General features: G+C 50.2%; 1 protein-coding gene and 1 long non-coding RNA gene across 4 annotated transcripts in view; one reads left to right on the forward strand and one right to left on the reverse strand.

The window, feature by feature from the left end:
* Positions 1 to 1,305: 1,305 nt before the first annotated feature.
* On the reverse strand, positions 1,306 to 15,158 carry Errfi1 (ERBB receptor feedback inhibitor 1). 2 transcript variants are annotated; one of them, XM_048350172.1, is made up of 5 exons: positions 14,977 to 15,158; positions 13,548 to 13,657; positions 4,855 to 5,048; positions 4,690 to 4,766; positions 1,306 to 3,802 (listed from the first exon to the last, which is right to left on the reverse strand). In XM_048350172.1, exons 3-5 carry the CDS (start codon positions 4,974 to 4,976, stop codon positions 2,640 to 2,642), a joined length of 1,362 nt encoding a protein of 453 aa, XP_048206129.1. In that variant the 5' UTR covers positions 4,977 to 5,048; positions 13,548 to 13,657; positions 14,977 to 15,158; the 3' UTR covers positions 1,306 to 2,639. The 2 variants fall into 2 exon arrangements, with proteins under 2 accessions (XP_048206129.1, XP_048206128.1); XM_048350171.1 differs by lacking the exon at positions 13,548 to 13,657 and having other exon boundaries at positions 14,977 to 15,157.
* Positions 15,159 to 15,978: 820 nt separating this feature from the next.
* Positions 15,979 to 18,638, forward strand: part of LOC125354532 — a 93,627-nt gene continuing 90,967 nt past the window's right edge. For both annotated transcript variants that reach the window (XR_007211494.1, XR_007211495.1), the window contains exon 1: positions 15,979 to 17,473. This is a non-coding gene — a long non-coding RNA (uncharacterized LOC125354532). The remainder of the gene's footprint in view (positions 17,474 to 18,638) is intronic.

Below are 18,638 nucleotides of genomic sequence, written 5' to 3' on the forward strand. Positions count from 1 at the left end.
TGTAAGATGCTATCATTGGAGAAATGTGGGTGATGAAATTAAGAACCAAATTAAGATCTAGTTTAACATGTGTTTTGGTTCTCGGGTGGAGGTGTAGCTCAGGGATAGCATGCCCGCAGTTTTCTCTGGCATCGCCACCACCACCTCCGAAGAGACACACGTTTATTCCCGAAGCAGCAGACCTACAGAGGTGGCTTCCTTGGTTTCTAGTTACTTCCTTTGTGGTGCCGGGGAAGAAACATCCTCTTGAGGCTGGCTCCTCTTTCCCACAACATAGTCAAGACAAACCTTGAGGCCAGGAATGGTGGTCCCCGCCTGTAATCCCAGCACTTAGGAGGCTGATCATGAATGACTTCGATGGCCGCCTGCTACATAGTGAAATTCGAAATACATATTGGTCAGTCCCCTGGCCCTGGCTCCCATTAGTATGTTTTTGCACAGTAGGCCTCTGTAGTGAGACTGGTCCTGTGGCCGCGTGTGCCCTCTGGCTCGCACGGCGCCTCCCTCCAGTGGCTGCTGGAAAAGGCCATCCGGTCTCGCAGCCGGTCGCAATGACGGTGAGGTTTCTTTATGGCGAGGTCTTTGTTACCTCCTGACTGCCGTCCCCTGAGGCAGGTGCCCTGGGTCACCTCTCTGTCAATACCACAGTGTGCTGCTTCGCAGCCCGTCAGGGCGACCAGCTGGCGCCCTGGCCTGGCCCTCACCCAGGCCGCGTCATCTAGAGTGCGGAAACGGTGCTTCAGGGCTGGTGTGTGGCCGCCAAAGCGCCTTCCCTCCCGCACAGAGAGCTCAGAGCAGCTCAGCCCTAGTGGCAGAACTGTGACAGAGGCTGTCCACCCGGGTGTGGGCCCAGCCCACCACCATGGTGTCCGGGCGTCACACACAAACACCAGAGTCCAGTCCACTTCCTTAACTGTTACTGTAACCGCTACTCAGGAGGCTGAGCTCCGAGACTGTGGTTCAAAGCCAGCCTGAGCAGGAAGTCTGTGAGAGACTGATCTCCAGAAAACCAGGAGTGGCACTGTGGCGCAAAGTGGCAGAGCACTAACCTTAAGCAAAAAGAGCTCAGGGACAGCTCCCAGGCCCTGAGTTCAAGCCCTGCAAATGACCAAAACAGCAACAACAAAAACCCAGCTGCTCAGTTGCATAATATTCAAGGTCGCTCAGATGACCACTTCAAAAATGACAGTAAGCTCCCTTGTGCATTAGAGGTCAGCGAATCTTACTAGGGCTCAAATGTGATACAGCTACCCAGGGTCAAAAAGACACTTAGAAGAGTTTAGGCAAGAAACAGTATTAAAGGTGTCATAAATAAGTATTATAACTTTATTAAAATGAAAAGACAGCATTCAAAATAATGCAACAAAATGAATAAAATCCTTTGTCCAATACTGTACACATAATGCAGAAATCAGTGCATTTTTCTAAAGCATGTTTAAACCTTCATTTAGTTCATACTAAAATATAGTAAGCTTTAAATAGCTCAAATAACCTCATTCAGCAGTTTCAACTGTAAACAGCGGGGGGAGCACGGCGGCCCAGCCCCACGTCTGGGAGCAAGCACCTTCCGCGGCTGCGCTCGCCTCCCTGGGGGTGGGGTGGCGGCGGGACGGAGGCGGGGCGGGCGAGCGGCTGCTCGGTGGAGAGGTGGAGGCAGTGGCTGGAGGTTTCAAAGCGGGAAGATGCTGAAGTGGCCTCTGGCATTAAGACGTGCTGTGCTATTGGTCAGAAGTGTTTTACTTAAAAAGCAAACCATCTCCAGGAAATACTGAATCGGAACCAGCAACACAAGTCCAGCTTGTGTCGTACTTGTTTATTAACAGTCTAAAAAACAACAACAAACACAACACACACCCCCACTCGGCATCTCTCAAGCACACGGCTACTGCTCTGGGACGCCCCACCCTGGCGGTCGGCGAGCCCGGGCGGCCCCCGCGGCCTCCGGCCACCCCTGCGGCCAGGCGCTGGCGGGAGCAGGCAGGAGCCCAAGGAAGGAGAAATGACTCGCCCTCTCACGGTCAACCTGTGAGACATGGCCAGGCGGTAACGCAGTTGCCCAAGAAGTTACCCTTCCCTCCATATGAAGAGCCCTCGAGCTGGCTTAGGCCACGGATGGCACGAGGGGTCCGGGTGGGGACCGGCCGTGGAACCCGTGGCCTGCCCTGATCCAGAAGACCACTGGCAAAAACAAAGGAAACAAACTACCATGGGCCTACAGGCCAGAAGTCTTCAAACGTACTAAGTGAAAAGTAATTTTGTTAGGATTTTGATCTAAACAATACTGTTTTTCTTCCTCCATTTGCTCAATTTTCAGCCTATCCGGAGTTCTCCCAGCTGAGTTTTCATTATTGGGAATATATATTACTCCAAGACAGTGGCTAATGGGTTAACCTGCAGCTATGGTGTACGGTTATACCCGTTTATGCACAGGTGTGTAATGTAGGCATATACCCCCCCCCCAGTATCACATCTTTAAATTATAGACTTGAATAGACATTTCTCTAACACTAACATCAGGGAAGACGGGATGACTGGCTAACAGCACCGCACAATCGCTCCTCGCCTTCCTTGGTGGGAGTTCCGCCACTTCATCCTGCGGCCTCAGCCACGCCCGGGTGACCGCTGCCCCTCCACCCGCGCTAGGGCGACACCACATAGGACAAGTGTTTGCGCTTCCCGTGGCCACCGGGCTCGGCCTTGGCCCTGGCGTCGGGCTTCTCGCCGCAGGCGGGGGTGGCGGGCCTGCTCTCCTCCGCCTCCCTGAAGAACTTCTCGTACCTGTCCAGGTAGGGCGGCCGCTCGGGCAGGAGGTAATAGTGCGTGGAGCTGACCTTGCGCCCGTTCTCGATGATGGGCAGGATGCAGGGCGCCTTGTGGGCGGCGCCCTCGCTGTTCTGTCTCTGCAGGGCTTTGCTGCTGACGTACTTGGGGTCCGGGGCGAAGCTCTGGGTGGGGGGCATGACGCCGTTGAGGTAAGACGGGAGGCTCTTGGGGCTCGGGGTGCGGGAGTTGCTGCGGGACAGGGGCTCTCGGGGCGGGACCTTGGGGGGCCGGTCCTCGTCGCTGTAGGCGCTGCAGGTCACCTCCGCCGACCACCGCCGGTAGTCGGGCTTGGCGGGCCTCGGGGGGATGGGCACCCTCGGGGGCACCTCGGGCTTGTCGTCGTCCGAGTTGGGCGAGGCGCGGTGCGCATAGCCGGACACGCGGATGGTCGGCTTGTGGAAGGACCCGGCCGGCCCGGAGTGAGACCTCCGCAGGCGGCGGTGGGCCTGCGGCGGCGGTGCGGGGTCGGGGCTGGGCGCCCCGCCGAAGGGGCTGGGCGCCCCGCCGAAGGGGCTGAGGGGGTCGAGCGGGTCGGCGGCGCGCAGGTCCGCGGCCGAGGTGGCCGGGGTGTCCAGGTAGGCGTAGTTGATCTGGCCGCAGCCCCGGAAGCTGCGGCGGCCCGGGAGGTCGGCCTGGAGGAGCGCGCCGCGCTCGCCCTCCAGCAGCAAGTCCGTGTCGGAGCTGGTGAGGAACTCCACCTCGCAGTCGGCCGCGTCCACGCAGGGGTCCTCCGGGACCGGCAGCGGCGGCAGCGGCCGCGAGCCGCGCTCGCCCACTGGGGCGCAGGCCGAGAACGCGGGGCCCGGGCCGGCGCGGAGCGGCGTGAGCGGAGGCGCGGGCGCGCAGACCCCGCTCACCGAGAGCTTCTGGAAGCCGCACACCACCGCGTCCTCCTCCCGCAGCCCCAGGCCCTCGCCCGGGGCCAGCAGGAAGGGCTGCAGGCCGGACCTGGGCGCCGGAGCCGAGGGCGCGCCGTGCCCTAGAGGGTCAGAGCGAGGAGGACCGTGAGGAGGGGGGCCGGGGGCGCGCAGCCCCGCCGCCCCTCCAGCTCCCCACCCAAGCTGGGGGGCGGGCCCACGTGCTGTCACCCCGAAACACCCAAGCAGCCACCACGGGTGTAATTAGAGCTACGAGTGGCAAGGGCACGTGATCTGGTTCAAAGAACAAATTATCTCCTGCGTCTGGCTGGGACGTGTGCGCGGCACACACCCACGCATCTCAGGCCGTGCTGTGACGTGTGCAAAAGTCACCCGAGATGAGCAGCACGTAATTGACGGGAGTGCCGCGCTGCTCCAGCCTTGCCATGTAGGACATGCAATGACACGGGGCGCCCTGGGCAGGAGGTGAGACAGGGCTGCAGGGCCAGTGCACCCCAACACCGGGGGGATGGAGCCGCTGCCGCAGGCATGCCAGCGAAGCAGCTCTCCACAAGAACCCACGTAACCTAACACGTTCACACGGAGAGCGCGCGCACACACACACACACACACACACACACACACACACCACTGCCTTCTGAGCTTTAATCCCACCAGCTGCTCCCACTCAGGCAGTCCATGCTACAGACACTGGTGGGAGATGGTGTCCACGTTTCTAGAAGTTCGCTTCCCCCAGGTCAGAACTAGCTAACTGTTCATGTTCAGATTACACTTCCGCAAGTGGCTCGTTCTCTTTGGGAACCAGTGAGTGACTGGAGGGAAGGGAGTGCAGTTCCCACTGTGAGGAAAGCTCAGTTAGCTTCAGGGCCTGCTGCCGCTAGGGGTCAGCCTGTTGTTGGAATTGGCTCTGGCTTCCCATTTCAAGCTGAGCAGGAGGACAAGGCAAAGCCAACCCCACGGCCCGGGGCTAGCTTCCCCAAGTACATACCCATGGCGGCGAGGCGCTCCTGAGCAGGAGGGTTCAGACTGTAGGCCATGGTGATTGGATCGATACTTAGAAAGTTACTGAAAGCAGAGAACACCCTGGTCACCCTCAAGCCGGGCCCTCGCGCTGCCCCGCGCGGCCGACACAGCGCTGCCCGCTCCCACTTACTCTTCAAGCTCCGGGCGGCTGCCCCAGCAGCTCTTCATGCTCCCCAGGGCCTGGCCATTATGCAGAAATCCGGTTTTTAATGGGACCCGCATCTCCTGAGCGGCAACTCCTGCTGCTGACATTGTGCCTCGCCAAGGGATGTCTCCGAATTTGTGAAGCCCAAGGGTTTTAAGTCAACCAGTAGCTTTCATTCCCTGGAGGATGAAGAAGAGAGAACGGTGTCTTCGGGATGGTCTGGATGGGGGTGGCAGCGGCGGCTGGTGGGGCTGGGAACGGCAAGCAAACGTTCCGCTGGAGACTTCTGCTCAATTCTCACTTCTGGGCACTCAAACCATTGAAGAAAAAAAAAAGCTACCAATCCCAAACCTTGAGATATCTAACTCCACAGCCTCAGGGCCGCACAAGTCACACTGGCCTTCGAAACACCTCCTCTCGCACACTAGACACACCTCAGGCATGGCTGAGTAGGAAACACTTGTGAATCTTGCTCATTTTTCCCAAACTAAACAAGTCATTTCATGCCAGTGAGACTGTCTCAAAAAACACGTCATTTCAGAAAGCATCGCATTTCCTACTGCACAACTGTTGTTCACCGATGCCTCATGAAGAGCCTACAGCGCCCTGCCCACCGCCCTGCAGCCCCTTTGGATTCTCTTTCACATCCGGCCACAGAACGCATATTCTCTAGTTATTGCTTGTCCGAGGAAGGAATATTTATATATTGAAGATGCTAGCATCCATTTATCCTGTAAAAATCAAGTGTGCGAGGTCGAGCAGGGGCCTGGACCGTGTTCTTCCTTTCAAAGCCAAACTCAAAGTGCCTTCTTCACGTTCCCTCCGTGCAGTGCCCTGTAAGTCATGTCTTGCTCTCCAGTAAGGTGGGGTACATGTCTCTTAAAACTGGTGGCTCCTCAATGTGGGGGAGCCCTCCCTCGTCACATGTCCCAGCTCTGGGGGGGGGGGGGGCCTGAAAGCTCTTTTAGAAAAGTTGACTTTCAAGCCATAGACACATGGGTGTTCAGATACTTGGCATGTGCTTCCACTAACCATGAACCCTGCACACAGGGCACGACTTGCCAGTCTGTGTAACGCTGAGCTCCTTCAGGGGTGTGTACACTACCATACTGTCTCAGTAAATACACATGCACATCTACCAAGTGCTATACCCTCCCACCCCCCAAAACTAGGACACACTTCCTGGAGATGGAAAGCACACAGGATTTTTGTTGTGGGGCTTGAACTCAAGGCCTGGGCACTGTACCTGAGCTTTTTTATTAAGGCTGTTACTGTTACTACTTGAGCCAAAGCTCCACTTCAGGTTTCCTGGTGATTTGTTGTAGGTAAGAGTCTCATGGACGTTCCTGCCCAGGCTGGCTTTGAACAGCGATCCTCAGATCTCAGACTCCTGAGTAGCTTGGATAACAAGTGTGAGCTACCAGTGCCTGAAGCACATAGGATTTTTTAAAAACCATTTCTGAACAACTTAAAATCCATTATTTACCTACAAATTCAGTAGCCTCTTACTGGACAGTGAGCTCTGCAGAAAAGGCAGTGCCCTCAGAAGTAAAGGTTTGGGCGCCCACTTCCTGTCGTGGACACCAGTATGAATGGAGGGCAGTCAGTACATAAGGCATGGTTTTAGGTCAGTTCCTTTGGCAGGACTTGCTCGGGTTTTGAACTCGGGGCTCCTCACTAGGCAGGAGCCCTACCCCGGAGCCATGTTTCCAGCCCAGAAAGCATGCTGTTTTAAAAGCATACTATTTTAAAAGCATACTTTTTTCAAGTTATTATTATTAGTAATAATAATGCAGGGTTTATTTGGTCTTCCCTATATTAAAAAGCAAGTGGGGATGGTAAGGTGATAGGGTTTGTTAATTTTAGTGTCAGCTGAGGGACCCAAGCCCAGCCCCAGTGCCAAACCTGCGCCTCCCCTTCCTTCTGAGCTACTGTGTGAAGTGAGGCAGATTCCACGCACAAGCGCGGGCACACACACTCACAGTACTATTTCAAGTCATCAAGAATTATTTTTTATTAACTCCGCTTGTTAAAGATATTTGATAAAGAAAATAATCTGTCTTTTAAAAATCTTCAATTACTGGAAGGTCTTTTGAGGACCAGTTTTCACGAAATGAAGCCAATATGTTATGTACTATCAAGTAAAGCCCTAAAGAATTTAGAAAGCAATTAACAAGCTGGCTGGCCAGCCTCTTGCTGTGTACTCAGCCCAGCAGTTTACTGTGCCTCTTCTAAGTGCCCCACAAGCACTGGCAGGATGCTAGGGAAAGGAAAATGAAAGGCAAGATAGGAAGAATATGGTATTTAAGTAGTTTGAAAGCACACGTTTGAAGATTGTTCATCCAGATTACAGGAAAATGCTGTGGGGGGGGGAGGGAGGGGGTTGTGGAGGCCCAGCCCCCACCTGCCGGCCAGCCAGCAAGTACTACTAGTAATTACTGTATCAGCCTCCCCCGCCATCCTAGCTCTCAGCAGGGTGATTGTGTAACCAGAGCCTCTGTGGGGCCTGCCCCGCCATTCTAAACTCCCATTCCAATGCTCACTTTAAAATTATTTATATGTTCTAGAAAAAGTTAGTTTTATTCATTGTTTCAATCACCTACTTGTTAGCTTTCCTAAGGGGGGAAAAAATTCTTTTAGTATAAAAAGAATTGTGTTCACTAAGCCAGCTCACTTCTGCCCACAATAGTGTCTTTGTGTATTCATGGAAGGTGACCTTCCTCCAGATTTCAATGGGGAATTGTGAATGGGCTGTGTTATGAAACTGTCCCAACTTCCTACTTGCTTGTGCGGGAGGAGAGAGGACGACAGAAATGACCATGCTTTCTTCTTTTGGAAAATAATTCAAAATGTTCACGACACAGGGCTGGAAGAACTAAAACCGAGGTTAGGAAATCACGTCTCTAAAAATCGGAATTCAGCCTGCCCCCCCCCCCCTTGTGCGGGAGGGCAGTCGATCTGGCCAGCCTCAAGTTACTCAGCTGGACTGTTTATACATTTTACCTAGGTCCTTGTAACTGTAGTTCTACTTTACAGTTACACAAAGTGCCTAAGAAAAATCAGTATTCCCCAAAATGCAAGATGGCATTCTGCTATGAAACGTGAGGACGGAAGGCGATGGGACCCCACTGCTTGGGGCGCGGTTTAGACCCCGGCGCAGACAGCCCCGGGCTGGGCGGCCGCCCTGTCTCCCAGCAGGTCAAAGGCGCAGTTCAGCACCAATCTTGCAAACCCTATTTTTTTGTTTATGTGACTTTTTTAAGTTCAAGGGGGGAACACAACCTGCAACATCTGGGGTGTTTCTGGGGAGCCTTGGAGCCCAGCCCACTCCTGTGGCTTCAGCTCCACACACAGCTCCTGAGGGGCCGCCGACCGCAGGCTGGCTGCAGCTGCAGCTCTGCGCGTCCTCCTGTCTGCGGGTCATCTCTGCACTTGGACCGCCCCGGCATCCCACGCGCCTCCCTGCGCTCACGGTGCCCCTCCAGCTCCAGCACCAGGAAGATCACACTCTCCAGCCTCGACTTTCAGCCTGCGTGAAGGCCAACTGACGTCCTCTCCGCTGCCCGCTCCACGCTCTGTCCACACTCTTCCTCCACTGTCTGTCCCCCCAGTCACTGGTTCCCATCTCTCATGGGTCTGGTAGGAACCATGCAACATCCCTTAACTGCACCCAATGCAAAGGCTCTGAGAGAAGCGCTGCTCGCCTGGTGCATTACACACCACAGCTCTGCCTTCCCGAGCCCACCTCCGCAGCCCAGCCCAGCTTCTCTGTGCCTCCTCTTCTGAGGAGCCAGAGCAGCGCTGTCTGGTCCTGGGCTACTCTGGCCTGTGCCCGGTTCCCACTCCACCTGCAAATCTTCTGGAATGGGATGGGGTCACTGTGCAGCAGTTACTGCTAATCATCTCAATGGATACCAAGAAAATACTCACCTCATTTTTAAAACTAAATTTGGGGGTGATGAGTGCCCAATAATGACGAAACAACCTAGGACATCTGAATTTATTCCTAAAGTACAAAGTGCAGAGTTTTCAGGCTGAGTAAAAGAAATTAAGCTTCCATAGTTAAGAGCAAAATGTTCCCAACTGGCTCCTGTAACTGTGTACAATTAGGAGAGTATCTTTTTGGAGGAGGGGTTTGAACTCAGTGGACCAAGTGCTAAGGGTGCTTTCTGAAACAATGACGTTAACCTTTTCTTTCACATTATTCCTTTTGAACTAGAATGTACCTACTATGTTTCTACTCCTAAATTTAAAGCTATTCTTCCTCTCAAAAAAGAAAAAGGTTACACCAAAAGCAAACTGTACCCCTTTCTTAAGGTAAGTCTTACACCTTGGTTTAGAAGTCTCTGAAACTATTCAGTCTTTCTCACTGGCACATACACACTGGCCTACCTTAAGGCAGTAACCTAGATATGCTTACCTGGCCACAGATCTCATGAATAAATCTCAGGAGCAATCCACAGAGGGGGAGGGGCGCATTTTTGTCCTACAACTCACCCAGCTCTGCCCAGTGCTTCCTTATTTAAGAGTGTGATGTAACTTCCTTCTTTCAATCTGGTTTTAGAACCTGATTTCTGTTTATTCAGAGTGATAAATGGTCTTTTCAGCCACGTTTAACAATTGTCTACATAGCTCCTTCCATGACCACGGAAGATGTAAATTCATACAAAGGAACTGCCTGGAAACATGACACATGACACCATTTTAGATCCTCCTAAGTATACACGGCCAGTCCTGGGGCTTGAACTCAGGGCCTGGGCACTGTCCCTGAGCTTCTTTTGCTCAAGGTTAGCACTCTACTCTTGAGCCAGAGCTCTACTTTTGGCTTTTTGCTTGTTAATTGGAGAGAAGAGTCTCATGGACCTTCCTGCCTAGGCTGGCTTCAAACGGTGAACCTCAGATCTCAGCCTTCTTGAGTAGTGACCTTAAGTGTCACCTTTGATAAAAATGGGAAAGCCCTCACTAATTTTATTGTGATAGTCTAAAAGACTATAACCAGATTATTTGACACATTAAACATTCTTCTTTGCCATTAATCTTACTAATACTCTGGAAAAATGTTCTGATATGACATTCATTGGCATATTCAGTAATTATGATGCTTACAAAGAAGGATCTAAAATCATGGAATGTCATGTTCTAGTCCGTTTCTCTCTATAAACTTTGCAAAAGGACAATTTGCACAGATTTCTCAAAAACCAAGTTCCCAATTCATACATCATTCAATGAGGCAAAATATCCTTCACTGTATCACGGAGAGAGATACCTTTAAGTTAAATGCAAAGATGCTTTATTAAAGTGCTCATCCATGAATTCAAGCAAAACTCAGGGGTTTCAATGGATATTAAATTGAAGACTAGTAAGGTAAAAAGTGACACCTGCACCTGTGTATGCGTCACACTCTTTAGAAACCCCTCAAATACACCAACACGGAACAAACGCCCATCTGTAGCTGGTGAGGAAAATTAGCTTCGGATTGTCAAAATGAAATGACAGGGGCTGGGTAAAGATTTAGCACAGTTGAAGAGCACTTCCTGGCAAGTACAAGGCCTTGAACTTGGTCCTCAGCTCTGAGTAGGAAAAAAAAAGCCAAAATGAAATGATATCACTTTATCAATAATTTGGAAACCTTTCAGCTAAGAATTGTAAGAACCAACAAGCTAAGAAAACCCCCACTCCCTCAAGTACAATAATCAATTATCTTTTGATTCACCTAGTCCCACATGATTTTAGTGTTGTACAGAATACAAGTAGGGCAGCAGGAATGAATTCTTCTGTCAGCTGTACTTTTCCAACAGAACACAGCTGCATGTACACATGTACACATACATACGTAAAATGGCTAAAATGTCAGATAGTATATATGTAAATATACACACTTGTATTTCATATGTGTGCATATATACACATGCCTAATATATATATACATTACTATACAGACACAGGATGGAAAAATTCACTCCTTTCTGACATACACACATAATAGACTCTGAAAGATCTATGAATTCTGTTGTAATAACAATGAGTACAATGGTATAATGATGGGAAGTGAGTCTTTTAAGCTTTGAATTTAATAAGCATTTAAGTCTCTCAATGGTCAACTCTGGATTGCTACAATTAATATGTAATGATTAATAACAGCCAGCACCCATTGGCCACCAGTGAGCACCAGTTGCTGCTCTCAGTGCCTCCTGGGTACTGATCTACCTCACCCTCTAGGCAAGGACTTACACCACTGCCTCTCTTAGCAGCTCTCAGGCTTTTCAACTGGTGGGATAAGAATAAGCTAGTATACAACCTGCTGTCTAGGATATACTTACATACACTATTTTGGGTAACAGCTTTTAAGTAACTTGTAGCCTATGAAAGTTGATTTTATTTCAACTTGCTCAAATTTTCCAATTAATAATTGTACAGTTGACCTGTGTATCTAAAATGGATGGGCTGAGGTATCAATCTGACCTTTGATGACCACTGTCAACACACCACCACCTTGACACCATTCCCCTGCCACTGGTAGAGTCTTGTCTTCACTTGTCCTTGAGATTTTTGCTCAAGGCCAGCAATCTATCACTTGAGCCACAGCTCCACTTCAGGCTTTTTTTGCTGGCTAACTGGAGATAAGAGTTTCATGGACTTTCTTGCCCTGACTGGCTTCAAACTTCAATGCTCAGATCTCTCAGCTTTCTGAGTAAGCAAGGATTATAGGTGTAAGCCACTGGTGCACCAGTCTCACAGCATGGGTTCCAATGACAGCATTATAACCCAGCTCTCTTAAAAGACCTGGAACACCTTACATTTGGAAAGCACACTACAAACTACCACATCATCCCACCCAATCCCCACACCACTGCTCTGGGAAGAGGCAGGAATTATAGTCTCCATCTTGCAAATGAGGAAGTCTGGCCAGGGCTCTTCTGCCCATCTCTCTGCCAGCATCCTCCCCACTGCACTCTCTCTTATGTGCTCATTTGAGGAAACAACCTTCATTCTCCTCTCACATTCTTGCTAATAATGGAGAAAGCAAAGCAAAGGGAGGTTGAGTGAGAGTCTTGAAACCTAAGCCAGCCAACTGCAGAGACCAGGGTTCGGCTTGGATTGAGAGTGCAAGATGAATTCTTTTCACAGATAAGGTGCTTGCTCTGGACTAGAACTTATGCTAGGTGAAAGAGAGACCTGGCTGATGTCTGATGATGGATATTTGCACCCCACAAGGATGTGAGATGATGAATAAGTCAGCAGACAATTTTGGACATTTCAGACCGTGGTAACTTCCAAGGCAACAGCAGGGCACCGTGTTGGGATAAGGATGCAAAGGAGGGCATGCTCACAGGTGGTTAAAGGTCACGGGGTGGGTGACTCTCAAATGTATTTCTACAGGATGAAAAAGGCAGTCCTGAGAAGAATGAGAGAACCTTCCATATCCACCGGACAGTACAGACATTACTACGGATTCTGAGCCCAATCTGTAACCAGGCAAGTTTCTTATCTGTAGGCTATCAATGGAGGCTTTTGGACAATGCCTTTTCATCCACACCATCCTACTATGTCCTGGTTGAAAGGACACGAATGAATGTAGCCCAAATACATACACACACACACACACACACACACACACACACACACACTATGTATATATCCACTATATATACATCTCCACTAACATATATATATCTCCACTATATATATGTGTGTGTGTATATATATATACATATATACATATATCTACTGAGGCCTAGAAGACAGATTTTTTAGTAATATTGCCAAATTAGGGTATAAACTTGCCTACAATAGCAATGAAGACTCCACATCTCACAATCTTTATTCCTCTCACCTTTTGAAATTGGAAGCCCATGGTAACCTTTCTCAACCTTCATACAAACCCTCTGTTAAGCTGAACTTAGGTTTAGGACCCTGAAACTCCCCTGCACTATCTGCCCATACAAGGCATGTGTTTATCCTGTGCAAATAATACCAGAATACCACAACTGGGCTGTGTTTACCTAGTGAGTTGGTTATTCATTAGCTTTTATAAAGCCTGGCCAAACACCTGCAAAGGATGCGAAAGGGTGTTCTGATGATGAGGTACCGATCCACCATCCATATTTATTTAGATGAGATTAAGGGCCAAGTTGCTGCTCTGGTAGAAGGAGCCAATGACATTCAAAGTCCTGGAATTACCCCGGGCACCACCTTCCCCTCCTCTGCACACCTTTCTAAAGCAACTTGATGGTATGTTGACAATCAGGTCAGTTTCAAGCATGTTAGACTGTACCTGTAATTTAGGCAACTGGCTTTTAAAAGCTACCATTAGTATGAGCAGAAAGGAAGTATTATCTAGTTCAACTTCTGAGAAGCAGTAATGACAAGTTATTTTCATACAAAACTCAAGACTGTAACATAATTAAATCTCACAAAAGGGTGACCAGCATCTATTGTGAACTTTAAAGTAGAAAAAAATAGTAGTAAAGAAAGCAGGAGAAACAATGTGTTGCCTGCCAAAAATGTGAATAATTTCGGCATTTCATAACAGCCATAAAAATGCCCACAGATTTGCTTATCAGTGACTGATCCAATCCTGCTGAGCCTTAAAATGTAGAACATGCTTTCATGCATTTATTTATCAACACGAACTGTGTGCTGGCTGCAGAAGATAAAAGCTGAACATGGCCCAGTTCCTGCCCTTAAGGAGTTTCCCATCTAATATATCTGCCAGGTTCTACACTGTTGGCTCAAGGTTTCTATCACCCACTAGCAAGTGCTCACTAGAACATCCAGGTAAATACACCTCTGCAGGAAGGAGGGAAGGATGGTGCCTGAAGGAAGCCTCGGTGAATTTCTCTTCACTCTTCTAGAAAGGTAGGGGAGGATGACATACAATCAACCACAGTCAGCACCTTCTTCTTTTACCTTAATTTTTGCTGACAGAGGGACCTAGATTACCTTTGGTCTCTGTTTAAACAAAATGTCTCTTAAAATGGTATAATTACGTAAGTCCTGCTTCTTTTTTTTTTTTTTTAATGCAGGTCTAGGTACAGGCAGTTTACATGTTTTAGTCTACAATAAAAGTCTACCTACTACATCCTTACAGGTTTATAGCAGCTTAAAACTTTGCAGAACACTTGTTCTCCAGAAGGCAAAAAAAAAAAAAAAAAAGCAATTTATACCTCACCTTTCTTCACCCCTGACAGTTGCCTAGAAACCAGTCCTGCCCTACCTGTGGTGCAGGTGTACCGCCAGTCACCAACACATCTCTTTTAAAGCTACAGTCTCTATTCTGACTGCACTTAAGTTTATGACTAACAATCTATTCACATTTTTATCAGGTAAGAGGCTGGTTTCTTTCAAGCAATGATGAAATCCTAATAAAGATTCAGTCCAGCAAGCACCAATACAGCACCTATCGTGGCCGAGGAGTCATCCAATTTGTGCAAGGATGTGATACACGAATAAATCAACGAAAATTCCCAAGAAGCATTACGTATGAACACGTAATTCTGCAGTGCCATTCTTTGGGAAGCCGAGAATCCCGCTTCCCGGAGGAAGGGCCCCCCCACCCCCCGAAAGACCGGGAACACCTCGGGTGAGTTTAGCAAACACGCACCGGGGAAATGACCACCGGCGCCGAGGTCAAGCGGGGGGCCGGAGGCTGCCGGCGACCGAACCGGTGCCGCCCGCGACGGGCCACCCGCGGGCTCCCGGCGGCTTCCCACCGACGCCGCCCGCGCAGGGCTGCGGCTGCGGCCGACGAGAGCGCGGCCGCGGGCCGAAAGGACGGAACCCCGCGCCCTCCGTTCCCGCCGCCCCGCAGGCCGGCGTCCCGGGTGCGTGGCCCCGGCGGGAGCGGCGGCACCGAGGCGGGCGGGGGAGCCGCGCCGCTCTCCCCCCCTCCCCCGCGTCCTGGCCGGGGCCGCCCCGGACTCGGTCCTCCGCTCAAGTGGCGCGGCGCGGCGCGGCGGACGTGGGTCCAGTCCCTCCTTCCCTAGGGCCCCGACCCCCGGGTCCCGCGCCCTCCGCGTCCCGGAGCCGCCCGACGCGGGGGGCCGCGAGAGGCGGGCGCCGCCGCGCTCCGTCCGCCCCACCCCCGCTCCGCGCCAGGCCCCTTACCCCCGGAGCGGCGGCTGCCCCGCGGCGCCCTCCCGCGCATGTCCGTCCCGGTGGCTCAGCGCCGGGGGCTCCGGGGCCCAGACATCGCGCAGGCGCCCCGCCGCTCGCCCCGCCGCCGCGCCCGCTCGCTCGTCCGCCGCAGATCGCAATGGCTCGCTCTCAGCCTCGCACTCGGCCGCCGGTGCCGCGGCCGTGCCGCCCCTATTTATAAGAAGCGGAGCGTGACGTAGACGCTCTCCGCCCCGCCCCTTCGGCGCAGCCAATCCGCGCGGCGAGCTGCTTAAAGGGGCGATGCCGCGACGGAAGCGTTCGCGCGGGTCCGTCGCGGCGTCGCGCCGGCGTGGCCGGCGTCCTGAGGGAGGCGACGCGGGGCCGGCCGCGGGCTTCTCTGCCCACCCGCTGACTCCGCGTGGTCCTCGGAGGTCGGCGGGCGGCCCCGCCTCGCGCACCGGCAGCCTGGGGAAGGGTCTTGCGTGCTTTTCTCAGGGCCGCCGCTGGGCAGGTGGGCCTGGAAACTGGGGAGGGAGGGAGAGAGGAGAGGGGGGGTGGGGGGTGGGGGGCGGGGGAGTGAGGGGCGGGGGCTCGGTGAGGGGTGCCTGGGGGATGGTGAGGGGGGTGGAGGGGGACAGGGACGAGGGGGGGGGTCAGTGGCGTGACTGTGAGGGAGAGGGTGTGACAGTGAGGGCACGAGGGAGCCGGGGAGCCCCCCCGCCCCGCCCCCCCGTCCCGGCTTGTGCGACGGCGGGGGGCCTCCACCTGGTGCACCCCGGGCCCCGGCCCGAGCCGCGCGCGGGTCCCGCCGGAGGTCCGGGGAGCCGGTGATGCAAGCTGGGCTTATAGTTTAACCGTAAGGTAAATAAGGCCAATGATAACAAAGCGAGAGTAGTCCGAGTCCGGAGGCGGCGGGCCGCGGAGCCCCCCTCCCGCGCCCAGCCCGCCCTCCCGCCCCGGCGGCCCGGGGGTGGGGTTCTCCGGGCCGTTTCGCCGACGCGGTGCGCCCTGGCCTCATTACCCGGTTAACTATTAACACGTGCCCCTCGGGACGGTTTTTGCCGCTCTCCCCTTTGATGAGCTTACATCCTTTCAAATTTAATTCAAAGGTCTGCTTTTGAGTTCCAGGCCTTTAGCGCCAAATTCCAAACAGTTTGCCCACCCTCAGTGACAGGATCCACACGGGTTGAATTCAGAGAAAGTGGCTGCCCTTCTTTTCCTTCAGAGGGATTGGTTCTGGCCTCCGGGCTTGCTGGCTCGTTTTCACACCTATGCTATATACATGTCAGTTCGCTTAGCCCAGCCTCTTAAATATTGCCATTCGTTTAGTATTGTTTAAGATTTATGGATACTAGTCACACTTATTGATTTAACTAGGTATTTAAAGTCACATACACACACAGATCTGGCCACTTTCACACCTCCTTTATTTTTGTTGTTCAGTTTACCCATATACTGTTGCCAGTGTAGAAAAGACCATCTGCCAGGGAGACCCTTTCAAAATTATCAGTCAGACATGTCTTGAATAAGGACCTAGATGTGCTCCACTCATATCAGAAAGGAACCCTAGTAAGGCCATGTCTAGCCATCACACTACGTTGTAATATGTGCTTTGGCCTTATTGGCATGCTTGTACATTCCCCTATTCATAAAACAACGATAATCACCAGAGCAACCATCAAACACACCCCTTCTTCAGAGAAAGAAGATCAACAGGATACTCACCATGGACTAGTAGTTGAATGATGTGCTAACGTTTGGGGGGAAGTTATCAAAAGTCATAGACACACAATCAAGAGTAATATGTTATCTGGCTTATCTCTTTGGAACTACTTTTAACTTGCAAAATGTTTGATGTATTCATTTTTAAGGGAAAAAAGTTACAGCTGGTAGTTTGTACAGAATATAGCTTACAATTATATTCATATAATAATGTTCTTTTCGCGGTGGAGGAATTAAAATGTACATCCCACAAATCTTTCATCTAATAGTCTAGGTGATATTTTATAATAACATTGGTATGTCAACAATGCTGTAGAGTTTGGGGGGGGGGGAAGAGTTTAAAATGAAAACACTAAGCAACATGAGATAACCAGCATATTACTTTATCCAGTACTGATTTGTTGACCTGTAACAGATTCAAACAGTAGATTAGAGATTTAGAGAAAAACATTCTCTTTTCCCCACACCTAAGTTGTTTCAAATTGTCTCCAATTAGGAAGAAAAATGTTGGTGTTTTTTTTAACATCTCTTACAGTTCATGTACTGTTGAAGCCATTCCCCAAGGAATTTCTATGAGCTGATTTTAAAAAGTAGATCTTGAACGTAACATCTAACATACTAATCTTGCATTATATTGACCCATATTGCGATTCTGCATTCACTCTTCTTTCAGGATAGGAGGAACTGTCCTTAGAGCAACAACAAGCCTGAGGTTTCAGCTCAGCAAGCTGAGAGTTGCAGACACTTCTCCCGAGGACATTACCCCCTCTGTCCTCTCAGTCATGTGAGTATGCTGGACAGGAACCGTATCAAGTCTATATTTTTATTTTATGTGGAATACTATGAAATAAAAGAGTCCTGTGAATGAGTATACACATTTTTGTGTCTCTTCTCTTATCCTGGTATGGGACTTGAACTCAGGGCCTCAAGTTCTCACTTGGCTTTTTTTTTTTTTTTAACTCAAGTTTGGCACTCTGCTGCTTGAGCCACAGCTTTATTTCCCATTCTTGATTATAAGTGTTGTGTGTTTCCACTTTGTTTATAAAGAAATATTTTAAAGTAAGACACTTTACATTCATCTACTGGTTCTAGGCCTTTATTTCTGTCTATCCATGATAACAATGTATGCGGTGCTCTTCTTTTTACTAGTCTGTCACTAAGTGTGCAATAAAAATACAAAAATGATAGACGAATTACATTTCTTGGAGGTCAGTGGGCTGTACTGTCTTAGGAACAACCATGCACGAGGATACACCTAACAAATATATGTATATGTGTGTGTGTATATATGTATATATATGTATATATATATATCCAATAAACTCTGGTTACTTTAAGACCTGCATGTTGCTAATTGCTCAATCACCCATGAGAAAGACCACAGACAGAGAGGCTTCTGCTAAGTTTTCAACCTTCAGAGCCATTTGAAAAATAGCACAGAAAGATTCTTTGCAACATTTTGTGTTTTCCTTCCTATTGGAAATACTAATTCCTGGATTTTCCCCTAAAAGGATTATATATATGCATATATACATCTATATGTATATATGCAGGATATACAGCCTGTGAGAAGACTGAATGGCCTGATTGGAATTTATTAGTGCACTGGTTTATGTGTTAGAGACAAGATTTAATTACTTTATCTTAGTATGAGTTTTGGAGAGGCTTCTTTTGTAGTTGTTTTTCATTGAGCCACCTTTCAAATATCCAGTGCTATTGGTGGATATTGTATTTCTAATTCCATCCCATTGCTACACCTGCTAGAATTCTTTAGTGTCTTATAGATTTATTCATTTAGAACCCCATTCTAGGTATTTTCAAGATAATTTCAGGCTTCTTATAGGCGTGAATCTGACATTAGCTCCAAGTTTAATCATTTAAGCATTTTTGTCTGAGGCAAATGCTGTATTTCCTATTAACTGGCCAGTAGGGTGTGCTCTAGTCCCTTG

The sequence above is a fragment of the Perognathus longimembris genome, chromosome 7, assembly GCF_023159225.1.
Source record: "Perognathus longimembris pacificus isolate PPM17 chromosome 7, ASM2315922v1, whole genome shotgun sequence".
Lineage (NCBI taxonomy): Eukaryota > Metazoa > Chordata > Mammalia > Rodentia > Heteromyidae > Perognathus > Perognathus longimembris.

Coding starts and splice junctions, on each gene's coding strand:
- Errfi1 (XM_048350172.1), bottom strand. CDS start 4,976: ATGTCAGCAGCAGGAGTTGCCGCTCAGGAGATGCGGGTCCCATTAAAA. Junction 4,767..4,854: donor AGCCGCCCGGAGCTTGAAGA/GTAAGTGGGAGC, acceptor CTCTGCTTTCAG/TAACTTTCTAAGTATCGATC. Junction 3,803..4,689: donor GGAGCGCCTCGCCGCCATGG/GTATGTACTTGG, acceptor CTGACCCTCTAG/GGCACGGCGCGCCCTCGGCT.